At 43.8% G+C, this 27,336-nt stretch overlaps 2 protein-coding genes across 3 annotated transcripts in view; both read right to left on the bottom strand.

The window, feature by feature from the left end:
• Positions 1–824: 824 nt before the first annotated feature.
• SNRNP48 (small nuclear ribonucleoprotein U11/U12 subunit 48) lies at positions 825–16,315 on the bottom strand. Its single transcript, XM_007466388.1, has 9 exons — positions 16,155–16,315; positions 13,278–13,391; positions 12,968–13,028; positions 11,527–11,601; positions 6,734–6,922; positions 6,153–6,274; positions 4,237–4,325; positions 3,757–3,921; positions 825–873 (listed from the first exon to the last, which is right to left on the bottom strand). Exons 1-9 carry the CDS (start codon positions 16,308–16,310, stop codon positions 825–827), a joined length of 1,020 nt encoding a protein of 339 aa, XP_007466450.1. The 5' UTR covers positions 16,311–16,315.
• A 3,695-nt stretch (positions 16,316–20,010) lies between these two features.
• The window catches only part of DSP (desmoplakin), a 42,054-nt gene continuing 34,728 nt past the window's right edge, over positions 20,011–27,336 (bottom strand). The window contains exons 23-24 of one of the 2 annotated variants that reach the window (XM_007466386.1): positions 24,942–27,236; positions 20,011–23,935 (exon numbers count right to left, since the gene is read on the bottom strand). In XM_007466386.1, coding sequence (XP_007466448.1) covers positions 20,711–23,935; positions 24,942–27,236 — 5,520 coding nt within the window. In that variant the 3' untranslated portion in view covers positions 20,011–20,710. The remainder of the gene's footprint in view (positions 23,936–24,941; positions 27,237–27,336) is intronic. The other variant, XM_007466387.1, reaches the window with a different exon arrangement.

Here is a 27,336-nt window from a genome sequence, read left to right as displayed (position 1 = left end):
GATGTACAGTATTGTTTTGTACATAGATGTAACTTGTACATATGTTTCTGAAACTTGTTTATTTTCATTTAGCATGTCTCTGAGATCTATTCATGATAATACAGTTTATTTCTTTAAATCCAATATAGTAATCTATCATGTGACTGTACCACATTTTATTTAGCCAGGCCTTTCCCCTTCTGATGAATATTTGGGTTTTTTTTTCCCTTTTACAGTTCACCCGTGGTTACCCCCTGGGGTGGCCACAGGGATCACAAGGTGGTGCTCCAAGCGTTCCTTAGCCTTATCTGTAAGGTTTAATTTTTCTTTTTTTCTTTTTTTTTTGCGGTTCGCGGGCCTCTCACTGTTGTGGCCTCTCCCGTTGCGGAGCACAGGCTCCAGACGCGCAGGCTCAGCAGCCATGGCTCACGGGCCCAGCCGCTCCATCCTCCCAGGCCGGGGCACGAACCCGTGTCCCCTGCATCGGCCACTGCGCCACCAGGGAAGCCCAAGGTTTAATTTTTTACAGTAAGAATGCATTTACGTATTATGTAGTTTAAATATTCACTTTAATTAAATAATTTTCTGATACATAAATTATCAAAAAAAGAATGAAACAAAATCAGTAATAGGAGGCAATCATCCATTAAAATATAAGGAAAACAAAGTTCCAGGGCATAATCAATGTACTCATGGTTTGAGATATAAGTATTGGTTGAAAAATAATGATCTGAGCACTGAACAGTTCATATAAGCACATTCTCCTACTCACAGCATATGATGAAAATATCAGCATGCTGGTTACCACAGCATGAGCATAATTAATACACGCACAAATACTTCGTTTATATTTTTTGCTTTCTTCTTTTATGACTATGATGTCTTTCCCCATCCCTGAAATGAAAGGGGTGAAAAAAAAATTATAAATGACAGGCACTTTAATATCAAAGCTTTAAAATAATAATTCACAGTAATATACTGACATCAGATATAAACCAGAACAAGTTAAAACATGCCCTTAAAACTGAACAGTGACTTTTCTTAGGAGTAGATATAAAAAATGCATCATTAAAACTACAGGACAAAATTGAGATGGGGATAAGGAAAACGGATTTTTTTTACCTGCGCTTTGGAGTTACACTTTAAAATTAACTCTGACTATATGTACCCGGTCGATGACCTGAGAGTTCATTGCAAACAGGATGCTGGAGTCATAGGAGGAGTTCAGATGTCTGATCTACTCACCCTGGCCCCCATCTCAGCTCCCACAATTCATTCCCTCTCAAGGGTGGCCCTCAAAGACTATCCTAGTGAGTAGTGTTTCCTGCTAATACTCAGTTTATCCTCTCTAAAGGAAGGTTACTCATGTTTAGATTTTGAGGTTATCTAACATATGTAAGTCAACAGGGACTGACTGGACATGTCAAAAATTACTTAAGTGGAAGAAGCACTGACAACCAGAAGCAGTGAGACAGCACGTTTCTGATATAGCTAATCAAGAGTTAACGTGTGCAGGAGCTTCCCTGGTGGCACAGCGGTCAAGAATCCACCTGCCAGTGCAGGGCACACGGGTTCGAGCCCTGGTCCGGGAAGATCCCACACGCCGCGGAGCACCTGCACCTGTGTGCCACAACTACTGAGCCCACACAACTACTAAAGCCCGTGCGCCTGGAGCCCGTGCTCTGCAACAAGCCACCGCAGTGAGAAGCCTGCGCGCCACAACGAAGAGTAGCCCCCGCTCGCCGCAACCAGAGAAAGCCTGCTCGCAGCAACAAAGACGCAATGCAGCCAAAAATAAATAAAATAAATATATTAAAAAAAAAGTTAACGTGTGCATAATTATCACAGATTATCATGCATTAAATGAATCAAAAGGGTTTACTAAGCAAATATTTCATTTTTATAAGAGGACTAAATCATAGCTAGCTTTAACTCTATGAACTGAATGATAATAAGATGAGCAAAATTATTAAACCAGTAAGCCTTACTAATATCCTGATCGCCACTGGCCCTGGAGAGGTGTCATTTAAAAGCCTATTGCTAGGGCTTCCCTGGTGGCACAGTGGTTGTGAGTCCGCCTGCCGATGCAGGGGACACGGGTTCGTGCCCCGGTCCGGGAAGATCCCACATGCTGCAGAGTGGCTGGGCCCGTGAGCCATGGCCGCTGAGCCTGCGCGTCCGGAGCCTGTGCTCCGCAACGGGAGAGGCCACAACAGTGAGAGGCCTGCGTACTGCAAAAAAAAAAAAAAAAAAAAGCCTATTGCTAGACAAGCACTGTGCAAATAATACTAAATTTAAGACATGGACCTGCTTTCAAAGAGCTCAGTCTAGTAGAGAGAGAAATAACTTACGTTCAATAAAAAGTAGGTGCTGGGTAGAGCGGTAACAAAATGGGAAAGATCAGCTCTGTCTGAATGAGTGAAAAAGGCTTCATGGACATGACTAAGCTGAGTCCTAAAGGATGAGTTTACCGAAGGCTTAAAGGACTCCCCAGTGGCGCAGTGGGTAAGACTCCACGCTCCCAATGCAGGGGGGCCCGGGTTCGGTCCCTGGTCCGGGAACTAGATCCCATGTGCATGCCGCCACTAAGAGTTCGAATGGCAGCGAGCTGCAACTAAGGAGCCCACATGCCGAAACTAAGACTCAGTGCTACCAAACAAATAAATAAATAAATATTTAAAAACAACAACAACAATAACCAGGCAGCAGAACATGAGGTGGAAAGGCACGGACGAGGCCCAGTGCGGATGGGGAGTTGTGAGGAATCCGGGCTGGCCAGAGCAGAAGTTGTGTAGTTCACGGGGCAGGGGCAAATACAAGGTAGGTAGGCAGGCGCCCTGCTCCTGGAGGTCTCGAGAGCTGTTCCGAAGAACGTGAACTCTACCACTGAGGAGTTTTAAGAGGTGCAAGTCCACTCTGGCAGCAGGGCGGGGATGGATCCATGTGGGACAAGCCTACAGAGAGAACAATGAGGAACACAGCCATCGTTTTCCAGATGACAGCCTTAAGGACAGAGAGAGGAGGTGCATGTGAGGCATCTTCACACAAAACTGACGACTAGGACCAGATGGTAAGGAGTAAAAGGGAGCTTCTAGCATGAGTCCTCGACTGCTGGCTTAGGTGAACAGATGATGGCCGCCCATTAACCAGGACAGGAGTACTGGCGGAAGAGGAGCAGACCAAGAAAAAGTCAAGTTCAGGCGTAGACCTGACAAATTTGAGATCCACGTAGATGCCCAGTAAGCAGCTCGATACAGGAACAGACCTTGGTCAATTTGAATTCACTATTTCAGTATTACTTTATATCTCCCCAGCTTTCAAAATTTTATCAGGAATACCAACAAGGGAAAAACTGACTGCCATTAAAGCTTAGACCTTCTCTCTGACTTTATAACATCCTTTATGTGATGAATTAGCAAGAGAAAGAAAGGATGAGAAAGAGAAACAAGAAAGGGAGGGAGGGACACAGAAAGGACTGAAGAAAGATCTAGGCAAACACCTTTTTAACATGGTTAACTTTCTACCTAGACATTACTTTCCCATCTCCTGGTGAGGAAACAAGTAATAAAAAAGGGAAACCATACCAATCAGGCAGGTAGAGCTGTGGATATTTGAACTGAAACAGGATGAATGTTAAGAACCTTCATCACTTGCTTACCCTCCTCACCTTAACTTATTTACAAGCCATGTTCTCAGCATGGCCTACGTATGACAGGAGGGCCTTTTGCTTCTCACACATCAACGATTCGACAGCGAATGACGCAGTGCTGGGCTTACCTCTCTTTCCTTCTTCTTGAGTCCCAGTGTTTGTCCTTATCTTTGTTTCTTTTGCGTTTATGTGGGCTCCTACTCCGATCCCTTCTATGTCGTGAACACTCTGCATCCAGATAGCTTCCCCCAGACTGCCGTGAGTCTACTGAAGCCGACCGCCTTTCTTCATTCCTGAAACAGAAAGAACATTAAACAGTTTTAACTATGGTCTCCAGTACAGACCAGCCTAAAGCTCAATATTCTGTATTAGACCAGTGACAGATAGAGACTAAATATGTATAACCCTGCACTCCAGATAAGAGGGCAGGCAAAGAAACTTAGCTCTTAATGGTATGTTTCACAACTGTGGTAAAATAAAGAACAATAAGCGTTCTGATGAATTACACTGTGCTACTAATGGTCTTGGAGGTGCTAAAATTCAGTTGAACGATTACAGGTGACAGAATAAAAACAGAACTATTTTCACCAACTGACGCACTGACATACTTCTCCGCATCGTCCTCTGCATTCTCCTGCTCCTCCTGCCACTGGCTGCCGAGTTCCTCCATGTGAACGTTGATCACATCCCGAATCACCTACAGAGAGTTAAGTACCGAATTTCTGATAAGAGAGCTGCTCAGGGACTTCCCTGGTGGCGCGGTGGTTAAGAATCCACCTGCCAATGCAGGGTAAACGGGTTCAAGCCCTGGTCCGGGAAAGTCCCACATGCCGCGGAGCAACTAAGCCCGTGCACCACAACTACTGAGCCTGTGCTCTAGAGCTCGCGAGCCACAACTATTGAGCCCACGTGCCACAATTACTGAAGCCCATGCACCTAGAGCCCATGCTCCGCAACAAGAGAAGCCACCGCAGTTGAGAAGCCCTGTGCACCGCAACGAAGAGTAGCCCCTGCTCGCTGCAACCAGAGAAAGCCCATGCACAGCTACGAAGACCCAATGCAGCCAAAAATTAAATAAATAAATTTATTTAAAAAAAAAAGTTAACCATAAAATTGTAAAGAGCACTTAGCAACGACACTTATACTTGAGTTCAAGGTTATGAGACCAAAGAAGAAACAAGTGTTGAACCACCAAGGATTTGAGGGACTGTAAGACTCACCAGGGCGATGCCTGAGTAAGCTAAGTCTAAAACATGTACTTTAATTGTAAAAAGCACAGCATAAAACCAAGTGCTAAGCTGTCGGTACAGAGCCATGAGTGCAGCAAGGCAACAGATGGCTCAGAGGCATCAACACCTCATGGAAACAGTGAGTGGGCATCAAGTTTCTAAACAGCAAAACAAAAGGCACCGCAGATGAGACAACATGTATTAGGATACTGAGGTAAGAATAAATACGTGTGATCAGATACACTTTAACAGACATGCTTGACTAAAGCAAAAGAAAATGCTTGGTAAAATGAGGCCAGATTATGGAAGGTCTCTGAAATCATAAAAGGAAGGAAGAAATAACATGGGAACAATTAGAGATTCAATGAGGAAATTATTTACAGTGTTTAGGCAAGGTGATTCGTGTACCAAAAATTCATCAACTCTACCCACTAAATGACATCTGAAAATAAGTCTAGATATACATCAAGAGGTTAATGTACTTAAATGTTATAATATACACAAAATTATTTTATAATATAAATTACAAGTAATTTATACCAAGACATTTCTTAAGCCCAAATGTTTAGTAAAGTACATAAACGCACACTAAAATTTCTGCCAAAAAAGATATTCACTGAACAATTTCTTTGTCCATAAGCATTATTTTAATTACTTCTCACAATAACCCTGCAGTCTGTATTACTATAAAATGAAAAAATCTCAATCTTGAAAAGCTCAAATAATTTGCCCAAGTCAAAGAGCCAATGATAAATTGCAGAATCAAAACTCAAGCCCAGGTCTGTCTAAAGCCAAAATCTACGTTCTCATCATGATGTAATACCACTTTCTCAAAAGCAGTGTTTTTGTAAGACTGCACAACCTTTTTTTTTTTTTTTTTGCTGTACGTGGGCCTCTCACTGTGGTGGCCTCTCCCATTGCGGAGCACAGGCTCCGGACGCGCAGGCTCAGCAGCCATGGTTCACGGGCCCAGCCGCTCTGTGGCATGTGGGATCCTCCCGGACTGGGACACGAACCCTTGTCCCCTGCATCGGCAGGTGGACTCTCAACCACTGTGCCACCAGGGAAGCCCTGCACAACCTCTTTATAGAAGGGCTTTTTACCCTGAAAAGCCTTTGTCTGGTAAAGGGTGGGTCTGAGAGTGATGGAGCAAATACAAAGCAGGTGTGGCCACTGTGGAGCCACTTCCGCTCAGAAAACCTCTAAGGAACTGTGGAAATCCACGGGACAGAGGACAAGTATCTAAGGGAAATCTCTGTGTTCAACAAAGCTCCATACAATTATGCAAAACATACCTCAGTATATGATTTCTTGGTTATGTGAACATTCTTAGCTCTATAGGACTGGCGTCTTCTTTTATAATCTCTCACTTCTGCCAGGATTTCAAGGTAAGATTTTGGACTTTTTCGACTATTATCTAATAAAAGAACAAAATAAAATTATTACATCCTCAGAAGCTATAAATTCTTATGAATCAGTGGGAAGGAACACCATAATCATCCAATATTTCAACATGCTTTAATGTATTGTAATAATATAGCACTCAAAAATATTCTGAAAATTCTGTTATATAAGTGGACTAAGTTTTATATCACTCCTTTTCTCTAACCATTAATTGAACATAACAGTGCTTAGGTACAGAGATTAAAGTAACAGCCCAGCTCAAGGAACATTCTTACAGAAGTAAGGTATGCTTAATGTAACAATCAGAGAGCAAAATTTCAAGTACTAAGTAAACATCTTAATATATAAGTGAATAACAGATGATACAAAACCATCCTATTCCAACTCAAAGTGGCCTGACAAGTCATCTTAATAACACTCAAAGGATGGAATGACAATTAAGCAATAGAAAACTATGATATTCGTCTCAAACCTTGATTGACTTTGGCAGCCAAGTCTACAAAGAGATCGCTGTCATTTTCAATAATTTGAGAATCTGAGCGTTTTTTCTTTGTCTCCTCGATTACAAAATCATAGAGGGCAAGACGATCGGCTTGGGTTAGATCACAAACAAACCGTTTGTGATTCAGAGGAACTTCAACAGGCAATGAAGAATACATCCCTAGAGTAAAAATAAAATCACAAGGATAAACAATACATGAAGCTTTGTGGATTTATGATCTACTGTACTTATCTTTAAACATGCGCTGTAATAATGCAACATTAAATTAACACAAGCAATCTGTTTTCATAGTACTCCCTAAACATACAAAACATCAATCTGTGTGATAACGGTCAACACTGACTCTATTCTGAATGCTACATCCACAGAATGTTTGCTGTTGTGGACGTTTGCTATTCTTTCCAACAATGTTAAGACAGATCCCATGAAGGCAGGCAGTAATAACCATGAGACAATTTGCTAAGAAAAAAAACTTTTAAAAGGCTACCCATACTGTAAAGGTAGATATTAATTTTCTTTCCGTCTATATGCTTTTCCCCATAAAAGCTGGGAAAAAATGTTTTTAATAGGTAATACACATTACAGTCCCTTTGAAGATAAATTATAGAAATATGAAAAATGTGTAAAAAATATCATTTTTTATGAGAGACATCAAGCTAGATGTTCCATAGTCAAAATACATCCCACTTGTGCAATGACTTAGAGCTAGGGACCAAGAAGCAGTTAAGTAGCAGAAATCCCAAGAAAGACCAGAGAAAGACAGACTGAGACTAACCCTGATGTAATTTTCGGAAGCAGCAGCATATTGACTTCACCAAATTAAGTGAAAAACGTTAACAATACCCCCCCACCAAAGTCATAGAACTTTCTAAAATCTGCTCATTAATGAAAAAAAGTAAATACAATACCTTGATATGATGTATTAAACATTGAAGAAAATTTGTTTTGAGATTCAAATTTTCTCAAAGAAACAAAAAAATTACTGTAACTGTAAATAAAGCAATTTAAAATGATTCTTTCTAGACTTCATTATTCACAAATGCAAACAAAGAACATGAGCTACTAAAGGAATCCTTTTAATGTTTGCTAGTTACCCTAAAGTAATAACTTAGGTTCACAGAACAATGTAAAATCAGTAGCTCTTCTCAAATACTTATATTTGATAAAGTTTAATCTCACTGACTTCCTAGGTAAAGAGGCAAAACAAAAATTCAAATGAGAGCACCCTATGAACTAAGCATTACAACACAAGAAAAGAGATGACTTTACATTTGTCTACAAATTAAGAGGAGAGCTACACTGAATCTGAGTCCGTGGTGTAACAGCTACAGATAAGCATCTGTACTAGCAGAAGGCTTCTGAATTAGTGCGGAAGGAGGGTTCCCTCCTTTTCAATCAATTTTACTCTAATTCTGGTAGACGCTAGGGAAAGCCAGATGTTAAAACATTTAATTTTATAGATGGCTTTGATAAACCGAATTTATCTGAATATAGGTTATATATTCTAGGAGAAAAATACAAAAGATTAGAAAACACTGATGTATTATAAACAAGCTCCATATAAACCTCTCTCTGCTCTTTTTAAACAAAGAAGTATAATTTCCTCCTTAAAATATTTTGGAGTTTTCTTTATTCCTCTTAAATTTCTGTATGGTCAAGACTGATAGTTAAATTCTTTGAAATTCAACTAAAATTCCAAATCAAGACTATAATATTGTGACAGTGATTAAGATAAAGTTTAGAAATTTGAGTGATACTTTTAAAAGGATATCATTTGCAAAAAGGATACTGCATATCTTTAAATAAGGAGTACATTCAGGTTCCTAATTCCTCTTTATACTCACCCCAATTACTGAAAAAGAAAAAGTACAGGAAAAGTTAAACAAGCTGCATTCAAATCATTCAGAACATAGATATTTCTGACAAAAAAAAAAAAATAAACACACTTAAATAAGCTTGCATTTCCACAAAATGTAAAAGTTCAAACCCCAGTTTCTATACAATTTAGAGGTGTAGCTGAATGAGCTGGAATCATACTAATTCTGTGACCCTCTATCTACCTTTTTTTTATAGTAGTTTTTAAAACCTGTGGTAAAATATACACATGAAATTTACCATTTTAACCATTTTCAGGTGTACAGTTCAGTGGCATTTAGTACATTCATACTGTTGTGCAACCATCATTTCTATCCATCTCCAGAACTTTTTCATCATCCCAAACTGAAACTCTAATCTACTTTTTCAATAACTTGAACTCTCATTCTTCTGTGTTAGTCCTTTCTGCCAACACAGGGCATCTCAAACGTGTGAGATACAATATTAAATATTAATAATAAATATTAATATTAAATAATAATATATTTAACAATATTAAACATTAACTCGTGTTAAAGGTACAAATTCAGAATTTTGCGAAGAATTCATACAGAGTCAATTTCCTAACACTGGAGATGAAGAAATGAGGTCCTTGGAAGTAAAACGATTTGCCAACATCTCACAAGTGGTAGGAACAGATCAGGTCTAGAACTATAATCTCTTGTCTCTTTGGGGTTCTTTACCGTAGTACACTGACGCTCAGATCATGGCCACCACCCAGATGCCATGAAACTGAAGTACAGCCACTTGAATTTTTAATATTGAAGGAAGAAGATAAACCACCAACTATATAAAATGATTGTTTATGACTGAAATTAGTATCTTGGTTATAAAATTAACCAAAGTAACTATATCTGAAAATAAATAAGTAGATCTAATGGCTGTTCAAGCTTTGACAAAGATTAACAAATTGAGAACTCTATACCTTGAGTTTAGACCTGATGTGACTGATGAAAGGAAAACATAAAAAACTGACAATTTAGTACATAACAAACAAAACATTAATGAAATGGAAAATGTAAAACTATTAATGTTAGCTATTCTTCCTTCAAAGTAAACATCAATAAGAAAGTATTAAAGAGATTTTCATTCTGGGGTAAAAAATTTTAGATGTGTAAGACATACGTGCACCACAAAAATTAATCTCTATTGAGAAATTGCAGAACTCTAACACAGATGAAAAAAAGTTTTAAAAAGAGGGTTACAGATCATATAACATGTTATTCTTAACAATTAAGTCTTAATTTAAGAAAATACAATAATTCAAAGTCAAATAGAAGTTCCTCTTAACTATCTATTGAAAGAACTATTCATTCAAAGTAATTATTTGCTTTTGTAAAGAATTAAACTCAATGTGCAAATCTGCAAAATTCAGAACTTGGCTCTCAATCCAGCTTTCCTATATTATAGCAAAGGGGTGTTAATTCACTTCTGTGTGCCTCTATTTCTTCATCTAATATGAAAGAGCAAATACTTGTTCAACCTATCACAAGTTTGTTGTCAAAGGGAAATGAAATGAATAAGAGAGCTTTGGAAAAAAAAAAACTCTCTTCTAAAATATAAAAGCACTGAGAACTTTATCATCTCTATCAGACAGGATTTGTTTCCTGATCTGTAAAAAGCAGAAGCTGGATTAGATTATCTCCAAGTTCTCTTTCAACTCTAAAATAAATTCAGTAAATCTATCTAATTAGCTAAGGTCAAAAAAAGTCCTCTAACTAAAAAAAAACCCCCCCAAAAAAAAAAAAAAAAAAACAACCAAAATCCTTTATTTTTTTAATTGGTTCACTTAACTGAACAGGGGTCAAAAAAGGCTTGACTGACTATAGCTCACTAATCTCTTCAAATAAGATGAGAGTCAAATGTCTCCCTCAAAGAATAAAACCTGCAATGTAGCACAAAAAGTACTAAATGGTATCTTCAAAACAGGAAATACAAGAAATATGCTTCTGGCTGTTACGAGGAACCAATCTAATGCAGACTAAGAAGACTTCTTCCTTCTGCAGCCACAGGGCAACTGAGAGAGAAATGAAGCCCAGATACTGGCTTAGAACAATGGGATTAAGACCCTGAACATCAACACAGGAGAAAAGAAATCCCAACTACGGGCTAGTGAGTATCATTAAGCTAAAAAGAAGAGTGAGGGAGAAAAAGGTAAGTTGTCCAGAGAAAGCTATACCTTCAGGAGGCTTAAAGAAGTCAACTGAGAATTCTTATCAGAGCCAGTCAGCTTTGGCTGGATGGTCTACCTAGAGTCAGAAATCTGTTAACTCCATTTACTTGTTTTCTTCTATCATTTTGAAGGATTAAGGTTTCTTTCAATTTCCTAGAAGCTCAAACTTAAAAATTCTAACCTGGTCTCTGCTGAAGTTAAGTCCTGGGCAGAAACTCTTAAGCCAGCCTGGGCATGCAGGGATCCACAAACCCTCTGAAATTGTATATAAAACCGTTGTTTGTGCTTCACCGAGGAGTAGCTGTGGGGACAGATTAGCCCAAACCTTTCCTCTTACATTGCATTTCGACATTCCTACATTTAACACTGGGCTAATTCTCAAGAGAGAGGGGAAATGTCAGGGTGAGACAGTCTACTCAATGGGATTTATTTACTAAATAATCATAATTTAAAAAAATTATCTACGAGGCAATCTCACCTATTAGGTAATTCCAAAGCATGAATCGCTAGCTAAAACAGTGTTCTGGTGAGATTGGTGTATCTCAGTGGAATATATCTAACAAATGAAGCTGACACCAAGCACTGAGTCTAATGTCAAATGTAAAACTTAGCCTTTCTCCTAACTGTTCTCGTAAGATTTCTCTTGAAAATTAGTAACATGTGCTATGGAAGAAAAACAGTTTTATTAATTAGTTCAAACTTTGATGCCACTTACTTTGATTATAATAATCACCATCGTTTCCAACTGCATCTCTAGCTTGTTTAATTATCTGGAATTGTGAGTCCTTATCTGTCAAAAAAATCCATAAATACAATATGAATCGTCAGTGTCCACAATGAAATTAACTGGGTTCCAATCCAAGCTCCTTGGGCACATTGAGAAACCTTCCAGAATCTTAACACCCACAGTGCTGCCAAGGTACTGTGAATGCAGAATTCTTTCAGATCTACCTAGAATCCAGTAAGTAACCAGACTTGAAGCAATTCAGAAAACACTATAACCAAGCATGCAGCAGTAGCTGCTACAAATTTTATCAACCAATATAATATCTAACATTTCTTGAATCCCAGCTAAGTGCCAGGCAGTATTCTAACCATATTACATATATCATTACATCATTTAATCCTCACAAGGGTGCTATTATCATCATCCTCATTTTATAGAGAAATTTAGGCAACTAACAGGTTAATTACCTTACTGAAAGTCACACAACTATTAGTGACAAAATTACTTGACTCAGGGCATTCTGATTCCAAAGTCCAAGATTTTAACCTCTATGTATGCTGTGAACACTTGGAACACATTTCCATCCTCAGTTCTATCGTCAAATTATGTGTGTGGCCAGATTTTTGTTATAATCAAGAAGGAAGGCATCTGTCCTATTGTACAAAGCTTTGGAGGATTTTCATTGCCTATTATAAGCCTGGTCTCTAAATTTCAGATTGAGCAAACTAGTGTCACTATAGGAAATATCCTTCTTGGGACTTTCCTGGCAGTCCAGTGGTTAAGACTTCGCCTTCCAATACAGGGGGTGCGGGTTCGATTCCTGGTTGGGGAGCTAAGATTCCCACATGCCTCGCAGCCAAAAAACCAAAAGAACATAAAACAGAAGCAATATTGTAACAAATTCAATAAAGACTTTAAAAAACATTCCACATCAAAAAAAAAAAAGTCTTAAAAAAAAAAAGAAAACCCTTCTTAATCAACCATAAGTATACTTATAAAGTCCATTCTTTTGATAATTCAAAAATGAAACATTAGGACTTCCCTGGTGGCACAGAGTTTAAGAATCCACATGCCAATGCAGGGCACAGGGGTTTGGTCCCTAGACTGGGAAGATCCCACATGACAAGGAGCAACTAAGCCCGTGCGCCACAACTACAGAGCGCTCTAGAGCCCACGAGCCGCAACTACTGAAGCCCACGCGCGTAGAGCCCGTGCTCCACAACTAGATAAGCCACTGCAACGAGAAGCCCATGCACCGCAATGAAGAGCAGCCCCCGCTCGCCACAACTAGAGAAGGCCCGCATGCAGCAACGAAGACCCAATGCAGCCAAAAATAAATAAAAATAAATAAATTAAAAAAAAAAAGAAATATCAATACCTATACAGGTACAGCTACACTAAGATATTTTTAAATTATATTAATACTTACTCAAGGTAACTGAAGGTATCTTCGCATTCTCATAGAAAAAGTCAGAATTATACATTTTACCCTAAACAATAAAAAAAACAAAATCTTAGTGTTTTTCAGTATCATATGACTATTTTAAGATTTGAGATAAACCAACAATAGATTAATATCATTTAAACATTTCTTGCAATAATTTGAAAAATGAGGCAAGTACCATTGCACCCCTCAAATGACTATTATTTTGTCAGAAAACATCACACTGTACCTTCCAAATACTGTGAATGTATTAAGCCATGAATTACACAACATACACATAATAGATATATGGTACCTCTTCTTCTTTGGTATAGCCCAGTTTCCTCAATCTACAAGATACCATGTGCTTTGCTAGAGACGACTTAGGCATGTGATGATTGGAATCATAAGGGCATATGGCAACTTCATCCTATAAAGATCAAACAGAAGCAAAGAAAAAAGGTACATAATTTTTAAGGAAATAATTATACCATTAAATGTTTTTATATCCTCTTCTGTAGGCCTCTCCCAACGCCCCTGTGAGTGTATGTAAACATACACACAAAAAAAACCCTCCCTCATTCTCTCTCCCCCCTTACAGCCTCTGCCCCGCTTCAACCCATCAAAGCCCAACTCTTGAAAGATGTGTTTATACTCACTGCCTGGACAACCTCACCTACCAATCAGCTAGTCTTTTTTCCTCCTAACGAACTCTGAAATCCTTCCACATAATCCATGCCCACTGCCATGTCCCCGTGCAGGAGATCATCACCTCCCTCCTGGGTTACAAGGGCCACTGCCTAACTGCTCTCTCCACTTCCGGTCTGGCTGTTCTCCATTCTCCACACCACAGCTAGCTTGAATCTCAGGCCTGCCACTTACTGACTGTATGAACTTAGTCAAGGTACTGAACCTTACTTTGCCTCAGTTTCCTCATCTATAAAAGGGGTGTAACAGCAGGACCTCTCTCACAGAGCTATGAGTTTATACACATAAAGCCATTTGGACTGGGCCTGGTAAATAGTAAGCATTCAATAAATATGAGCAATTATTATTTTATTAAAAGGCAAGTATAATCATGATATGCCTTGGCTTAAAACACTTCCATGCGGGGCTTCCCTGGTGGCGCAGTGGTTAAGAATCCTCCTGCCAATGCAGGGGACGCAGGTTCGAGCCCTGGTCCAGGAAGATCCCACATGCCCCGGAGCAACTAAGCCCGTGTGCCACAACTACTGAGCCTGCGCTCTAGAGCCCACGTGCAGCAACTACTGAGCCCACGAGCCACAACTACTGAAGCCCATGCGCCTAGAGCCCGTGCTCCGCAACAAGAGAAGCCACCGCAATGAGAAGCCTGCGCACAGGAACGAAGAGTAGCCCCTGCTCACCGCAACTAGAGAAAGCCCATGTGGAGCAACAGACACCCAATGCAGCCAAAAATAAATAAATTAAAGAAAAAAAAACTTCCATGCCTCCCCCACTGTTCTCATTAAGAAAAAAAAAAATCCAGATTCTTTAACACGGCTGACACAAGGATCTTTAAGCTCTGGCCCCTACTGACCATCATTCCCCTCCCTCCCCATAGCCTATGCTCTTAGCTATCCTTAACTACCCGAGGTTTCCTGATCTGCTCATCACACCCTCGTCTCTGGATTTCTACACATGCTGTTGATGCTTTCTCTGTGCTTCACTAGCTAATTCAGCTCACTTTCATTTATCAGCTTAGAATTCACTTTACCCAGGAAGTCCTGGCCATCCCCTCACAGCCTACAATAACCGGCACTACAGCAATCCCAATCCAGCCTTCACAGACTTTATCACATTACAATGTAGTGGCTGATCTCTCTGTATTCCCCCTCATCACCACCACCAGCCGCTGAGCTCTGTGAGGATGGGAACTGTGACGCTGTTCACTCAACTTCAGTATGAAAACACTCCAGCAGAAAAGGGAAGATTCACTGCCTATCTGGACTGCACCTGGTCTAGGAAGTATGAATGTCACTTACCAGGATGTTTAAGCCAGTTCCTCTCCTGAATATCAGACACTGGTTTTGCAAAGGTCAGATACACACCCACAGCCGACTGCCCGAATTTTGGAATTTCAGAGAGGAGTTTTAGAGCAGCAGCATACCAATTAGGCACAGGGACTCTCAGAGCAGAATGCCTAGGGGTTCAAATCCTAACTGCCACCTCTCAGCAATGTGTCCTGGGACAAAGTATCACCTCTTCTGGTTTGTTTCCTCATCTGTAAAAAGTGGCTAACAGTACCTACCTCATAGGGTAACTACGAATATTAAAGGAGGTAATTATAGTAAGTGGCATATACAAAGCTCTATTTAACTGTTAATAAAAGAAATCTAAATTTACTAAATCGCTGGGTAAACAGTGGTGTGGAAAGGCTTGGCAGGCCCCACTCAATGGAATTCGCAGCTTCAAATATACCTCTAAACAAATAATACAAGTGTTGTTGCTGTTTTCTCCTCTGGCCCGGCAGCACGCGGGATCTTAGTTCCCAGGCCTGGGACTGAATTGAACCCGGGCCCCCTGCAGCGGAAGCGCGAAATCCTAACCACTGGCCCGCCGGAGAATTCCCAAAAGTGTTTTTTCAAAATGGTAAAACCAGAAAGAATAGTCGACCGCATGAATAATGATGCCACACTAGAGCACTTCCGTTCCTCCCATCCCATACAAAAAAAAAAATCAGGATTGTTCACCCCAATACTCTTGCCTACATCTCTTCCTAACGTCCAGGAGAGCTGCTAGTACCGACTCTAGGTTGACATCCTTTAATAATCGTGGAATCGGTGCACAGTCTGGAGGCAGAGAAAGATGACCTGCACTCCCAAGCCGTCCCGATACCAACCAAGTCTGGTGCAAGTGCGGAGTCCACGCGACAGATGACAGGGCAAGCCGCCGCCGCCGCCTCCGCGAGCAGCACCCCGAGACCCGCCCGCTTATCTCCCAGCCACAACCCAGCCGGGCTATCCGCTCCGCTCTGCACCCGCCGCGATCCCTCGGCTCCTTAGGGCGAGGTTCCGCAGGGGTGCGCAGCCCGGGGGTGGGTGCGAGCATCCCGGCGGCGTCGGGCGCTGCAGGCTGGATCCCGCGCCTCCCACGGCCCTGCAGACGCGGGGCCGCGCCCGCCGCCCGGGGCTCCGCAGGCTGAGGGCCCCCGGAAGGACCCCGCGCCCCTCACCTCGGCCGCCTCCTCCTCCCCGGGGTCCAGCCGGTCCAGGCTCCAGCCCAGCGACGCCGTCACCTCCTCCAGCGTCCGGCAGCAGCTCTCCACGAACTCGCTCAGCTCCTCCCGCAGCCGCCGCCGCTCCTCCACCGGGGGAGGATCGCCCTCCATGGCCGCAGCACGGCCGCTAACCCGCCTGCCGGCCCGGAAGGAGCGACCCAACTGCCGGCGGCGCGCGCGGGCCTCTGGGAGCGGTGGGCGGGGCCACACAGCCACGTGACTGGCTCCGCCAACAGGGAAGGGCCCCGGGAAGGGCGGAAGCTGTTCTGAGAAGTCTCTTCCGTCCCTTCCCGACGTCGCTACCTTCGTAAGGCTAGTGGATGCCTCTGCACTTGGCCTTCCCTGAACGGCGTTCCCCGCCCCAATTTAAAAAAAAAAAAAAAAAAAAGGCTTATGTCTACAGAAAAGTTTAAAGAGTAGTACAGTGAGCATTCGCGTAGCCGTCCTCCAGTTCATTAACTGCTTAACATTTGGCCTCTCTCCCACCGTCTCCATACACACAGACCCGCACACTGATTTTTTGACGAATTATTTGAAAGTCGCGGATACGTCACCCCCACAGACGTCTGTATGCATCTCCTAAGAATAAGGACATAGCCCGACATAAGCACAATATATGATCAAACCTAGAAAATTAATGATTTCATAGTATCATCTAACATAATTCGTATTCAAATTTCCCGAGCTGCCCCCGAAATTCCTTTGATAGCCGTCTTATTATTTTTTTCAACCCATGAGCTATAATCGGCTCTTTTAATGCAGAACAGTCTCCTCCACTCTCCTCTGTAACTTGTCATTGAATTTTGTCCCGACTCCCCGCCAGTTGTCTGGTAGAATGTTCCTCCTTCTGGACTTGTTAGATCTTCCCCTTACGACTAGATTCAGTGTAAGCATTTTTTTGCAAGACGTGTGTACCTCTTTATCACACCTCATAGAGGACACATATCTTAGATTCTCCTGCTGTCAGTAATGCTAAATTTGATCACTCCGTAAAGACAGTGACTGCATGGCTCCATTGTAACTGTACATTTTCCTCTTGGTATTTGGTAAGTAATCTGAGGGATGCTACTTTGAGGCCATGTGAACGTCCTGTTCCCAGCAAACTCACACAATCCTTCACTGAATCTGTGATTACATTACTGATTACGTACCCGATGATTCTGTAACTGTCATGCTCCCACGTTTATTAGCTGCCATTCTTACCACGCCTTTTTCTATTGTTTGTTTCACTATGGAATCACGGTTTGGTTTTATAAAAATCATTATTAAAGGTTTTTAAATTCGTTATTACATACTCCATTACAATCATAATTCTTGTTTTATAAGCAGAAAATGTGTTTGCAGAAATTATAAAGTGAATACAAAATACTGATATTTTTGAGAAAATTGAATTGGATCAAATCAATAATAAAAATTTTTCCATGGTTCCATGGACTTCTTCTGAATAGTAAGATCATTGGTATTTGACATAGCCATAATGATGCTGTCAACACCAAGTGAACAATGCAAGAGGCATTTACCAAAGACTATGAGTATTTGTGATATGGATTCAGCCCATTAATAATCAATGTCCATTTCCATCCTGTATCTTGGACTTAATTTTTTTTTTTAACCATCATAATTCTTGTTGATGCTCAAATGGTCCCAAGTTTGACCAGTGGAAACCACTATAACCACCTGTGTCTCTTTGACACATCCCTGTTAGTCCTCAAGTACCTCCCTGCTTTGATTAACCCAAGTTTACTCTGTACATTTCCTACCCAAGACCTGGAACCAGCCCTCTTGGTTTCCCCAAATGGTTTTAACTACCAGAATCTAATCCCTCTTATGTTGTTGTTTTTTTTTTTCAAGCCTGATGCCAAATCTTTGCTTTCCTTTTCACTTGCTTCCATCAGGCAGTATACAGTGGAGTATACTTTTGTGAACAACTATTCTCAAAGGCAAATAGCACAGTTCTCACACACACACACACACACACACACACACACACACACACACACACAAAGGTGATAATATGGAAACAGGCCAGTAGCTACAAGTGGATGTGTGGCGAGAAGCAGTCTATTCATAGTCTGCCCACAGCATCCTTACTTTTTGTTTGCAATTACATAGTTTGCCAAGCCTCCTGGAAAATGTGAGTCTATTTTTGGGTGTGAAGTGATGACTGTTGTTGAAAATTTACAGATACAGTTCCCTTTTCTGTGGATGTACAGTATACGTGAACCAGATCAAAACTCAGCCCAGGTCAAGTATGCCCTCTCTCCAGGATCCAGCTCTCTCATCTCACAGCTTAATGACAACTCTGGCAGCAGCTTGGGTTGTACCATACCAACCTGAGAACTCCTTTCCATTGATTCATGTTCATCTGTCCAATCACCACTTTCCTAAAGAGGTCTCCTGACCCCCGTGCTAGGTTAGGCCTCCATTCTGGGCTGAATTCTGTCCCCTCCAAAATTCAAAGTCCAAACCCCCAATGTGACTATATTTGGAGAGGTAATTAAGGTTAAATGAGGTCATAAGGGTGGGGCCCTCATGTGACAGAACTAGTGTCCTTCTAAGTTGAGGCAGAGATGCCAGAGCTCCTTCACTGCCTGTTAGCCCGGAAGAGAGCTCCACCAGAAATCAACCCTGGTGGCATCTACCTTGACCTTGGACTTCTGACCTCCAGAACTATAAGAAAATCAATGTTTGTTTAAGCCACCGGGTCTGTGCCATCTCGTCACAGCAGCCCGAGCTAATGCAGCCCCCCAGCTCTGGTGTAAGGATCCTCCTTCACTTCCTTCAACATAGCATTCCCCACGCACTTTCCTTCCTTTTAAACTACAAGGGCTATTTTTGTACCAGGTACTTCTCCCATTAGATCCACAGCTCCTGGACCATGTGTGGCACACAGAACTCAATATTCAGTGAATGAAATTAATAACAAATCCTCCAAGTTGGGAGGGGGCCAAGAGGAAGAAAAAGAGAGGCGAGGTAAGGAAGAAACGAGTGCTGTTTTCACCCTAAGTACCAAAAGCCCCCCCCCACCAATAAGTTAAGGATTATCTAGAGTATGATCGTTTTTGTTCTACACAATTAGCAATTCATTTGTCTTCCTAGTTTCTACTGTACCATCAAATGTGTCTGATTGTATTAATATATGCTTCTGATATATGAAAGTTGTCCCACTCACTGTTTTACATGTGTCTTCTGTACCCATCCAGACTGTACGTGCCTTGAAGTCAGGGTCTTATAAACTCTACTGAAGCCTCACTGTACCCAGCCCAATACTAGACATACCAGGCATTCAGTAAAGTATTATTAATTTAATAACAAATGTCCTAATTTCAAAAGTTTTCTTTGATCCAAAGAATAGGCTTATATTTCGTTGTCCTTCAACAGAGAACCAAGAACTCTTCAGGAATCAGTTTCATAGATTCAAGGTCAATTCCCTCCTCTTTGGGGACAAAAATGCAACCATGTAGTTTAAGGCTACGCAAAATGGAATCTTAGCCACTTCATGTTTTTTAAAGGGTATGACAGTGACTTCTCCCTATGCTATTCACTGTCCAGAATAAGCCAGAAGTGGGTATTGACCTCTTGCCTGGCCTCCTTACACAGGCTTCTTTCAAGGACTCTACCTGGTACATAAATGTTGAAAAAACTACCTTCAGAAGACCAACTTCCAACAAGAATTCAGAACTGGAACAGTTTTTTAACGGTCTTTCTTAGTAGATGTTTAGTAAACAGTTTCAGACACATTTTACAATAAAAAGCTTCTGCTAAATGCCCTTGTGTGTATGAACATATTATTAAATCAAAACGCAAAAACTTCAAACGTCTAAAACTTTATTGCCAGAATAGCAAACTTCATAAAGACACCTTTGAAAGTACATAGAAAATGACAAGCAAAATAAACAGAAAACTTTGGCTAAAGAACAGCAAAGATTGCTACTATCATATGCACATACAGTCAAATTAATACCAAACCAAACAGGTACACTTAAGAGTATATGGGTCATGCAATCCAAGGAGACGCATTCCCAAATGCTTGGGTTTGAGGGGGATTCTTTTTGTGTTGGGGGGGAGCGGGGGGATAGGGTAATTTTCTCCTCATATAGAAAATGGAAATATTTAGATGAGACGCAGACTGATGACTACAAGGTCAATTTAATTTTTATCTCCAAGAACAGAAATCTGGATTATAGGCCATAAGAAGTTCAAGAAGCATCACTCAAAAATCTAAAGACAGAAGAGAAGAGACAAACTCTAGATTCAATTTGTGTTTTCCTTACAACTGATTACTACTTCCTATACGCTACATCCAGTGTATGACATTGGTTCAGGTAAGCTAAGAAGACAAAAAGCCAGAACAGCCTTTACCATTTGATTCCCCCCATGGCTACGTTTTCTTAAACCTAGAAAGTTCTATCACTATCCTACAAGCACAAGGTTTTCTTTTTCTATTATTTAGTAAAGTGAAAATTCATATAAATGAAAGCCAAGGTCTAGCAACCATTTCCAACCGACTACTAGTGCCCAACAGAGCTGTTGCTAATGGAGTAGGAGTAGGTGTAGGAAGAATTCCCCGTTGCGTCGAAGCTTCCTCTCCGGGACCCACTGCGGGAACCGGAGCGGGAGCCAGAGCGGGAGCCGGAGCGGGAGCCTGGGGCAGAAGACATGTTATAAGGGCTGGGCAGGCCCTTGGAGGAGACCGAGGCGGCCTCCAGAAGGTGCAGGCCGGTGATGTCTTCCACCATGGAGCGATTCATGGCATCCTTATAGGATATTTTCAACTTGGTTTTGGGGCAGGTCAGGATCTTGCCGTAGCTGCTGGGGTCTTGCAGCCTCTGCGCTGCCCGGCCGTCGATGTACCCCTTTCTGATGGCTTCTTCCATGCTTATCCTCCCTTGCACCTCGGGGTCAATCAGGCCCCCCGTGAGGAACTGGAACTCCAGGAAGCGCTGGCCGGCCTCATAGGGGAGCCACTTTTCTTTCACTGCCTCTGCCGCCGACATCTTTTTCTTTCCCTTCACTCCTTCAAAGCCGAGGAAGGCTTTCTGAGCAGGTTTCAGCCTGGTGGCCATATCCTGGTCGATCAGGCCCTGGGAGACGGCATCCTGGAGGGGCAGCTTCTGCCCAGTGGTTGGGTGGATGATGCCGCCTGTGCAGGCCTGAGCCTCCAGCAGCCTCTGCCCAGTGATGCTGTCAACAATGCCCCGCTCTATCCCTTCCGTAACGGAGATCTTCTCCAGGGTTTCCGTGTCGAAGATGGCTGCGATGGGGCTTGATTCTTCCAGGGGTTCGGACAGAGACCTGCTCTTTATGGTTAAATTCCTGACGCTGGATACGGTGGAAATCTTGCTTAAGGACTCATGTCGCGAGCCGCTGAAGACATCATCGCTGACGCCACTCCCGGTGCCACTGCCGGTGCCGACACCATTCCTCAAGGAGATCATATCAGCAAACTGAGTGAGGCTGAGGCTGCCGGACTTGTACTGGTCAAAGAACTTCCTGTCAATGAGGCCCCTGTCAATCGCATCTTGAACATCATACTGACTGCCCGTCTTCCTGTCTACCAGGACCACCCGGGTGGAGCCGTCCGATCCAGTGATGGTTATTTCTTCCCACTCGCACTCCTGCTCACACAGTTCTTTGAAGGTTTCGTAATCTATGAGGCCCTTCTTGTAGGCCTCCTGGACAGACATCTCCTTGTTGGTTTCCGGGTCAACTATGACCACTCTGCGCTTCCTGAGGGTATTCTTTTGGGATGTCTGCACCTGTTTCTTCTTCTCTTTCAGGGGCAGAAGACACAGCCCCGTTTCCTCATCCTTAATGCACCTTTCTTTCAGCTGCAGATACGTAAGGTTTTCTTCAGTGTTTGGGTCAAAGAATCCTTTTGTATCATCACTTGGATCCGAGAGAATCTCATTGAGCTCCTGATTGAAGTAACCCCTCTTGTACGCAATGTCAACGGGCAGGCGGTGGCTTTCCTTCGGGTCAATGATCCCCCCGGTCGCAATCTGTGCTTCCAACAAGCGAATGCCATGGCCCTTTTCGATGAGTTCCTTGTTCATGGCTTGGAACAAGGAGATGGTGTTTCCCGTTTCGGGGTCGTTGTAGCCGGTGACAGCTCGTTCCGCAGACAGGAGTTTCTCCTTGAACTCGATGCCCACCAGACCTCTCTTGTAGGCTTCCTCCACCGGTAACCTCAAGTTGCTAACAGGATCCACCATGAAGCCAGTAGCTGCTTGCGCTTCCAGGAGCTCCAGGGCAGTACCAGGGCGGACCAAGCCGATTTTCATGGCCTCGTAAATGCCAAGCTTCTGTTTTGTGGTCTCACTGTAGATGCCTGCGATGCAGCTTGAACCCTGAAGGAAATCCTTAATTCTCTCACCAACCTCATCATAAGAAATCTGACCTGATTCCAGTTCATTGACAGTGGATGGTCTCAATATACCGGAATCAACCAGCTCGGAGATGGGCACGGGTTGTCTGATTCCCTGGAAGGACATACTTCTCTTCTGTACTGACAGCAGCAGCAGACCGGTGTGCGGTTCGATTCTGCACCTTTCCCTCAGCTGCGTGTAACTGACCTTCTTGTTGGTGACCGGATCCATGAAGTTCTTCTGACTGTCTCGGGGATTGTTCAGGGACCGGTACAGATCTCTGTCAATCAGCCCACGAGCCAAGGCTACATCTTTCGGCAAAAAGACGCTGTTCACAGGGTCCACCACACCCCCTGAAGCAATCTGGGCTTCCAGCAGACGCATTCCGATTTCCCGATCAATCAAATTTTTCTTGACGGCTTCGAACACAGATACCGTCTTGCCTGAAAATGGGTCATCAAACCCAGTGACGGCTTTCTCTGCTGTGTATATCTGCTGGCGGTCATCGAAGTCGATGAGGTCCCGAGCTATGGCGCTGTCAACAGTCAGCTTCTCGTTCCTGTGGGGATCAATTATACCACCAGTGGCTGCCTGGGCCTCCAGAAGCATGACTGTGGATTCTGGGGTGATCAATTTCTTTCTCTTGGCCTCTACCAAAGAGTGTTTCTCCTTAGGGGAAGCGGAGACTCCAGCGATGGCGCCTGCTGCCCGAAGGAAAGGCTGGATCTCAGAAGAAACTTCCTCCATTGACTTTTTCCCCTTCAGCAGCTTGTCCAGGGTTGTTTTGTCAATCAGCTGGCACTCGTACAGCTGCAAGGCCGTCACCTTCTTCCTCAGTCCGTCAAACACCAGCTTCGAGGAGTCAACGGACCACTCGTACTCAGTCTGGGTCTCGCGGTGGGACCCATACGGGCGCTGCTTGAGTTTGTCGATTTCCCTCTGAAGCCGGGAGCGCTCTGTCTCCAGATGGGACTGGGTCTCCCTGCTGGAATCCTCCAGCTTCTGCTGGCACCTCTCCTCGACCCTCCTGATCTCCGCCTGGAGTCTTTCAATCTCACTCCTGAGGCAATTCTTCTCCCTTTCGCTCTTTTCTCTTTCGGACTCTATCTTCCTAACGGTCTCCTCTTTGCGGGAACACTGCGTTTTCCACTGGTTCAGGTCATTCTGGATCTGCTGTTTCTCACACTCCAGGCGCTGTTTCACCCTGCTTTCTGCCTCGAGGGTCACTTTGGCGCGATTCAGCTCATCCTCCAGCCTCTGCAGCCTGGCCTTGTCTTGCTCCAGAACTTTGATTTTCACCAGGAGGCTCTCTCTCTCCTGCACCACCTGAGAGCACTGATTCTTGGATTCCTGAATCCTATTAGATGCCTAGAATGCAAAAAAAAAAAAAGAAAGAAATGGGAAAAAATAATGATGTGATCATATCACAGGACCATTATCATTTAACGTCTTTTCCTGTATCTTTTTAAAAAGTATATTTACTTATCGGTCCTTTTCTTTTCCTTGAGTATACTGTTAATTTTGTTATCTTACAAGTTCCTGAAACAAATTCTGTAGATACGTGTTGCCACTCTGATAAATGGCTTCTGTACTTTCTATATTTTTCCACAGAAGGAAATAGGAGCGGTTGTAGACCTGGCTTTACTCTTAATAGTAATTATGGTTTGAACAGATATGGGGAGTTTTATTCCAGGTTATCCCACCTGCTGTACCTACATTTCACCTGTTACAGCTATACCCACGTGTTTAATAAAGCAATACAAATCTACGGACATACACACACCCCTCACCCAGCCCCACACAAATATTGTCTACAGAAGTCAAACGTATTAGAAGTTAAAGAGGTTAAGTGTTTTAATTAGGGATTTAAAGAAGAAAAGTCAAACAAAAAGAAACATATTAGGGCCACGACGAAAAGAGCAGAGAATAACGCATGCAGAAAAATCACATAAGCAAGCAAGAAAGTGATTTTAGAACTGCACAGAAAACCCATTTAACGTGTCTTTTATTTAGGAAAACTTCAATTACAAACGTTATGTCACAGCTCACAAAGAGCCACCTTCTAGAAAACAGAGTGGAACACTGAGAGGAGGTGAGCTCAGATGTTACACCCCAGCCAAAGTTGGAAAAGCAGAGTCAAGTGCGGGTTACACAGGGATGGGCACTCGCTGTGGGAGTAGAAGAGAAGGGCAAACAGCACTGAAATTACCCTGAAGCAGCGTCTGGATTAGGACAGACAGCAGCACAGCATCAAGAAGAAAAGCGAGATGTATGCAAGCATCCAGCCCAGCAGCAAGAGCACAGCCCAGCTGGGAGGACTGTGGAGGGAATTAGTTGAGAGGAAGTGAAGCGGCGATCAAATATTTGTGAATACCTCTAATGCCTGCTTTTGGAATTTCTCAATTTCCTGTCTCAAATTTTCCCTCTCTCTCTGTAAATCATTAATCAGGCCCTGCAGCTCCAGGGTCCGGGTGTTGCTGATCTGCAGCTGGCTCCGGAGCTCCGAGATGGTGGCGTTTTTGTCGTGCTCAGCCTCGCTGCGGCCCTGCTGGAGGTCATCGTACTCCAGCCGGAGGTTCCGCAGTTCCCCCTCGAGCAGCAGGTGCTCCTTCGTGAGGTTCTCGGTCAGCGACTGCAGCCTCTCGATTTCAAGCCTGCTCTCGTTCAGGCTCCTGCTCTTGTCCTCCACGGCCTTCTGGAAGTGCTCGCTCCGCACCTGCGCCTGCCTGGCGTTCTCCCGCTCCTGCAGCAGCTGCTGCTGCAGGGCCTCGACCTGGGAGGCCAGCCTGCGCAGCTCGTCCTGGGTCCTCTGCTTCTCCCGCAGGTGGCCGTCCAGCGCGTCCCGCTGCTGCCGCAGCTCGTCCTCGCTCCTCTGTTTGACGACGGACGCCTGCTCCAGCTGCTGGGTCAGGCTGGTGACCTGGACCGCCTGCTCCTTCAGGGAGCCCCGCAGGGTCTCCAGCTCCTCCTCTAGCTTCTTCCTCCTGCAGGAGTCCTCGGAGGCCGCCCGCTTCAGCCACACCAGCTCCTCCTCCGCCTTCTGCTTCTGCAGCTGCAGCTCCTTCAGGGAGCTCTGGCAGCGGGCGATGTCCTGGTCCCTGACGGCCCTCTCCTGGGACACCCGCTCGTAGTCCGTCCTCAGGCATATCAGCTCCTGTTCCTGCGCCTTCAGTTTGCTGACCGTCTCCGTGGCACTGCTGTAGGCCTTCTGCAGCTCGCACTGTGCCCTCTGCCACTTGGCCTTCTCGTCCTCCAGACACTTCCGCTGCTTTGCTTCCGTCTCTGTCAGCTGCTTTAGCCTCTCTATCTCCTTGTTTTTATCCTGGATCGTCTTGGCGGCATCATCCAGAGACTGCCGGTACCGTGTGCTCTCTTCCATCCGCACCTGCGTGACCTGCTTCAGCTCCACCTCCAGCTGCTGTTTCCGCTGCGACATCTCCGAGCCCGCGGCCTTTTGCTGCTGGACGTTCTCTTCGACCCTCCTGAGGTTCTCCGTGGTCTGGGCTAGAGCGTTCTTCAGCTTTGTTACTTCTTCCGAGAGGCTCCGGTTTTCCCTGGTGAGGTTGTCTATCTGGGCTCGGTAGCCGCTGGTGTCCTCCTCCTTCTGCAGGGTGAGCTGGTGGATGGTCGTCTTGGTGATGTTGATCTCCGTCTCGAATTGGTTCTTTAAGCTAATGATTTCCTCATCGTAATTGTTCCTTACCTTAGCCAGTTCATTCTCATATTCCCGGCGGTGCTTGGCCTCCTCCTGAAACTCAGCTTTGAGTCTTTCGATCTCCTTGTTTTTGCCCTGGATGGTCTTGGCAGCCTCCTCCAGGGACTGCTTGTGCCTGGCGCTGTCCTCGGAGCGCTGCTGGATGACCTGCTTCAGCTCCATTTCCAGATGCTGCTTCTCCTGCAGAATCTCGGAGCCACAGGCCTTCTGCTGCAGGGCATCCTCTTCTGCCCGCCTCCGCTGCTCCGTGGTCTGCAGGATGCTGTCGGTGAGCCGGACAATCTCATCCTTCAGATCTCGATTCTCCTTGGAGAATCGATCGAGCTTGTTTCGGAAGTTTTTGGAATCATCCTCTTTTTGCATGGATATCTCCTTGATGGTAGTCTTTGTGATGTTAATCTCTGTTTCATACTTGTTCCTTAAATTACTCATCTCCTCATTATAGTGGTTTCTTACCTTTGCCAGCTCATTTTCATATTCTCTCTTCCGGGTACCCTCCTCCTGCAGAAGAACCCTCAACCTCTCTATCTCGAACTCCTTCTCCTTGACGGCTTTCTCAGACTCTATTTTCTGCCAGCCCAGGCTCTCCTTCTCGCTCTGCCTCGCTTTCTGCAGCTGCTCATAGTCGTTCTTCTGTTGATCAAACCTGTCTTCCATGGTTTTCCTGCTTCGCTTTTCATGCTCAATCTCGTAAGTCAGCCGGGTGATCTTGTCATTGAGCTCTTTGATTTGGCTGTAGCACTTGTCTAGATTTTGCTTGGCTGACTTGCCATCCAGCTCAGCCTGTCTCTTCAGCTCCTCCAGGCTCACGAGCTTTGCTTTGAACTGGGAACACTCCACCTGGTACTTCTGCAGGTTCTGATCCAGGAATTTGTTCTTACTGCAGTTTTCAGAGTTGGCGTCTCGGGCCAGCCTGAGCTCCTCTTCCAAAACTTCAATCTTGGTATTTTTCAGCTGTGGAAGGGAAATCAGAAGAGCGTGTTGAAAGAAAGACGCCTCACATCATAAGAAAGTGGTACTTCCTCCCCCCCAGACCAACGTGCTTTCTCATTTC

Source organism: Lipotes vexillifer, unplaced genomic scaffold, assembly GCF_000442215.2.
Source record: "Lipotes vexillifer unplaced genomic scaffold, Lipotes_vexillifer_v1.1 scaffold444, whole genome shotgun sequence".
In the NCBI taxonomy this organism is placed as follows: domain Eukaryota; kingdom Metazoa; phylum Chordata; class Mammalia; order Artiodactyla; family Lipotidae; genus Lipotes; species Lipotes vexillifer.
This window is presented reverse-complemented; position numbering and strand designations above follow the sequence as displayed.